The 4,822-nt window shown below is 36.0% G+C and overlaps 1 protein-coding gene across 2 annotated transcripts; it reads left to right on the forward strand.

Moving 5' to 3' along the window:
- Window positions 1-1,318: 1,318 nt before the first annotated feature.
- On the forward strand, window positions 1,319-4,629 carry LOC104101750 (F-box/LRR-repeat protein At3g26922-like). Of its 2 annotated transcripts, XM_070179833.1 has the most exons (4): window positions 1,319-1,785; window positions 1,881-2,542; window positions 3,555-3,734; window positions 4,264-4,629. In XM_070179833.1, the coding sequence occupies exons 1-4, from the start codon at window positions 1,776-1,778 to the stop codon at window positions 4,579-4,581; spliced, it is 1,170 nt and encodes a 389-aa protein (XP_070035934.1). In that variant the 5' UTR covers window positions 1,319-1,775; the 3' UTR covers window positions 4,582-4,629. The 2 variants fall into 2 exon arrangements, with proteins under 2 accessions (XP_070035934.1, XP_033513414.2); XM_033657523.2 differs by having other exon boundaries at window positions 1,319-2,542.
- The last annotated feature ends 193 nt before the right edge of the window (window positions 4,630-4,822 follow it).

Below are 4,822 nucleotides of genomic sequence, written 5' to 3' on the forward strand. Positions count from 1 at the left end.
AGTATATTTTTATCTTTTACTTTTGGGAAGAAATCGATGACAGAGAGTGCGGTTAGGAAGTATGCTTGCAATTTATTTGGAATTCCAAAAGGGAAGAAAAGTTGATCTACAAAAGTATTTGGGGTCAAGAAAATTCGGATTTAGTTTGTGTTGAGAGAATCGATTGTTGGCAATGGAACCGGAGTTATATTTCTGCTTTAAGGCGAAAATACAGTCTTTTATTGATGATGGAGTCATCTTAGACGCTTGTGATTGCTGGAATCAAGGTCAACGCAGTGGCAATCATGCAAATTCAGATAAAAGAACGACGTGGTTTCTGAATACTTGAGGTAAATACCTTGATTATTTCTTTTTCATTTAAGAATTTCTCAATTTGATTTTTGTTTCCCTCGATAGCTCTATATGGTAGGATCAAGGTCGCGTGAATAATTTAGGAATTTAATATATAGGAGTAGTTTTAGGTTTTCTGTTATTGTTGTGTTGTATTTTTATGACGTTATACTGCTTTTATGATTAGTTACATATAACCCTTGTGATATGAAGTTATCGACATATATATAATTTTTGACTTATTTATTGCGAAGCGAGGGTTGCTTAAAGCGGACGGTTGCATGTAATTTACTGACAGCAAAGCATGCACCGGAGTGAGCCTAGTGGCAAGATATTTTGGCCGAAAACGCCCGATATCCTCTATATAAGTTTCGTGTAACACTGTAATTTTCAGAAGCAAAACTCATATCGTTTCTGTACTAAATAGGCGAGTGTGTAACTTGCGCTAAAAGAGTGCTTGATTTCTTATCTAACACTAGAAAAATCAGTCCTGAAATAGGTATATGAAAAAATGTTATGCTATTCATTCTCTTTCCTTTTGGATAATTGTTAACTTTATGGCTGGAATCGCTCATATGTTTATACAGGTTCATTTTTGGTAGGGGGCGTTTAGGCAAATCCGGGTTGCTGCATTGTTTACAAATTTTTGGATCTCCGAATAAAAATGTAGTTATGTGATATTGTAACCTGAACTGCATTGCTACTTATTGGTCCATGCGTTTCTGTTGATATTTTTTAGGTTTAGATACTAGAAACTTGTTAAGCTTTTCTTTTGGTTTATCATTCTGTTTGTTTATCTTTTAGGTGGATGCCTTGGATATGTGCGCGTATACATTTTTTTTCCCTTAAAACTCTTCTAAGTGGATTCCTTTTGAAGTTTGTTTTTTTATATCAGTGGGTACTCTTAGAAAGTGATAGAAACTAAGAATACATTTGCCTTGTCTTAGAAACTTTTTAATCCAAACTATGAATGGTAATTACTTAAAAAGTTTCCCAATCTCTTTGATCCCATGTTTTATCATCATGAATTGTTATCTCTAAATGGAAATTTAATATGCTGAGATTATCGCTCGAGGATTTCTCAGCCTGATTAACTAGAGGGAGGAAAGTTCTTGTTCTGTGCCTCTTGGTTTCTAGGAATAACATATGCTCAGTCATTTCATAGCTTGCAATTTATCGCACCTAAAAATGTGCTATGTTATTTTACAGAAGGAATATGTCTGCAAGGCAAAGATGCTGTAACTTTAACGAAGACCGTATAAGTGGATTACTAGATGCCATCCTCATCCATATTCTCTCCTTATTGCCAACAATCGATTCTCTGAACACAATCTTGATTCGACGATTTAATCACCTCTGGCCATTCATCCACACACTCACTTTTGATCAATGCATGTTTTCGGGGCACAACTGCGTCTATTATAGTCAAGCTAATCATCCTGACTATGACGAAAGGTTCTTGAACTTTGTTCGTCATGTGCTTCTTCTTAATAAGAGCCCAACTCTTTATAAGTTATGCCTTGATTTTCATTTTAGCTTATCTCATTCAGTTCGACAGAGAGTATCCAGTAGAACAGACAGATGGCAGTATGACTATTTGAGGAGTGAGAAAAGAATGGCTAATGAAATTGGTACCTGGATCCAGTTCGCATTAAATATAAATTTGAAGGTCCTTGACTTGTCTTTCTCTGCACATGGTACATTTGAGCCCCAGGCTTATTATGATCTGCCTAATTTTGTTCTAAGCAGTCCTCATTTGGTTGAACTCCGATTGGCATACTGTAAGATAAATGCGAAAAAGAAGAGCGAGCTGAAGGCTCTAACAACATTTTATCTTGATAATGTTATGCTAATGGATCAATCGATGGATTATATTTTATCTGGTTGCCCGGTGCTTGAGGAATTGACTCTGTGGTTTTGCTACGGCCATAGAAGACTGGTTCTGCTCAATTCGAATTTAAAGACATTGGTACTTGGCATTAGATGGTTTGGAACAAGGATACACGTCTCCTGTCCAACTCTCCTATCATTAGACATGTCTGGAACTGTGGAGGTGCTGGATATTACCAATGTAGCATCTATTGTTGAAGTGTCTGTCAATCGTATGGAGAAGTTTGATTTCAAAGAGTACAATGATTATCAAGAAATGAGAATACTCCTCCAAACAATTACATGGGCCAAAACTCTCAAGCTATGTTCCTGGTTTGCTCTGGTATGTGGCTTTTTCTCTTTCTCAACAACTTCTCCAGGTATATTTGAGATTTCTGACTCTATGGAGAAATAGCGTTTTAGGTGGACATACTAACTATAAACTCTTCTATTCAAGATATGGAATATCAATAAATTTATGGACCTGAGGGGTTATGGTGTTGGACTTTGTCTTTAAGGTCTCAGGTTTAGGCGTCCATCAACATTTCATGTACATTATGCATTCAGTTTTTTAATGATTTTGTACCTTGTGGTTGTCAGCACTCGTCCTTGATTAAATTGTCATTTTGTGTTTGTGCTTCTCTGCTTTTCTTAAGAAATTTCATTTTAATTTATCGAAAAAAGAAAGTTTTATTTTAATATCATCAGATTACAAACACAACCTTCTCATATTGTTTTCCATAAACTCAGAAATGGTAAACGTGCAATCAGCAAAAGGCATATTCTTTAATGTAGAGTCTTATGGAGGCTAGACAATAAAAACTCAGAGTATAGTGAAGCTGTCATATGACTGTGGGCTACTTCCTCTAAGCAATTTAGATGTCTGCATTTTCATGGTTCAGTTTAGCAAGCATTTACGTCAAATTTGGTGGATGCAGCATTCTTTGCTATTGTAAGCATCTCTTTGATTGCATTCTTTATCATATCAATACCTAAGGAAGAAACCTCCTTATTTTCTTGATAACTTAGAAGCACCGTTCACAGTGCATAGGACCATTTCCTTTTAGACATAGTCCTTTTGGCCAACACAATAATTTACTTATGTGCTGAAGCACACACCAAATTTGTGCAGCGCATTGAATGTGTTTAAGCGTCAAATGTGTTTAATCTTAAATTGAACTTACAGACAATATCTTTTTCATGGTGTAGAGATGCATTGTTCAAATAAATAGATGGGGGAATACTCATGTTTCACATAGCAACAAAGAATGTTGACCAAGCGTTTGAATACCCCAAAGCAAAAATCTATGTATTTAGTTTCTTTAACTTTTGTGTTTTATTTTTTGTCTGCCTAGGTATTTTCTTCATGGCAGTTGACAAATCTACCAGCTCCGACCTTCAGTTGCAAGATGCTTCACCTTCAATTGGATTTTGTGAAATGGCACTTACCAGGAATACTGAACTTGCTGAAGCACTGTCCTAGCTTGGAGAATCTTATCATTGAAATAACTGCTTACTATGATTATCCATCCCGAGTATGACAAAATTTAATTATTTTATTGCTCTTGCTGTTAACTGTATTCTTTGCAATGTTTGAGTCGAGCCTATTAACATTGACCCTAAAGATTTGGAAACATGTTGGTATCAGACACTGGTAGGACACTAACCCGAGTTGGCATGTTGGGATGTGTTGAATACTAACTTTGGCATTTTCCATTATTTTAAAAATAGCATTTTTAAATTTCATATAAGGGACCCTACTGTGAAATGTGAGTGTCTCTCTACAATATGCAAATAGGACTTTTTTCCCTAATCTCCTTTTTACTCATTATTTGGGGAGTCATGAGAAACCATCAAGTAGAAACATAAGACATCATGTTTCTTCAAGGTGGAAACTTAAATTTCTAAACATGTATGATTTTCTATGTTTGTTTCACAGTAACTATAGATGTATTTTCATAATGTGTTACCCTAAGATTTTGTAGTTCCGAGTCCTTGTTAGTATCCGTTATACATAGCTCGGGACAATTCTTAACTGGATATTTCCTCTTGTGCTTATTTTAGAACACAACCTCGTGGATTCACCCATATGACTTTGATAGAGATGAATTTTGGAATATGGTAGATACTCCTGTCCAGTGCTTGACTCATCACCTCATGACGGTGGAGGTAGCTGGTTTCGTAATGGAGAAGCATGTGATTCATTTTGTGGAATATTTGCTCAGGAGTTCCATGGTGTTAGAGGAAATGGTGATATTCGCGGAGAAGCAGACGTGGATCTATGGCCCAATTACTCTTATGTCTGGTAAGGTTCAGGAATTCGAGGAGAGGCTAATGAATGCCCCAAAAGCCTCTGCCTCTGCTGCAGTGGTTTTCTATTGATGGTGAACCCTTCAGAATGATTTGCCTATATAGTTTAAAAATTATTTACACTGTCTTTTTTTATAAGTTGAACTTATAATAATAATGTGCTCAATGAATTGTGTCGTGGACCGCTTCCTGCATTTTCTGTAATAAACTGTTGAAGAGTTTTCCTGTTGGAGATGGGTATCCAAGTTCGTGACCGAAGATGGGTTACTAAGGATTAGTCAGAAAAAGAAGAGAGGATAATAATAGCTATGAA

This window comes from Nicotiana tomentosiformis, chromosome 7, assembly GCF_000390325.3.
Source record: "Nicotiana tomentosiformis chromosome 7, ASM39032v3, whole genome shotgun sequence".
NCBI classification, from domain to species: Eukaryota; Viridiplantae; Streptophyta; class Magnoliopsida; order Solanales; family Solanaceae; genus Nicotiana; species Nicotiana tomentosiformis.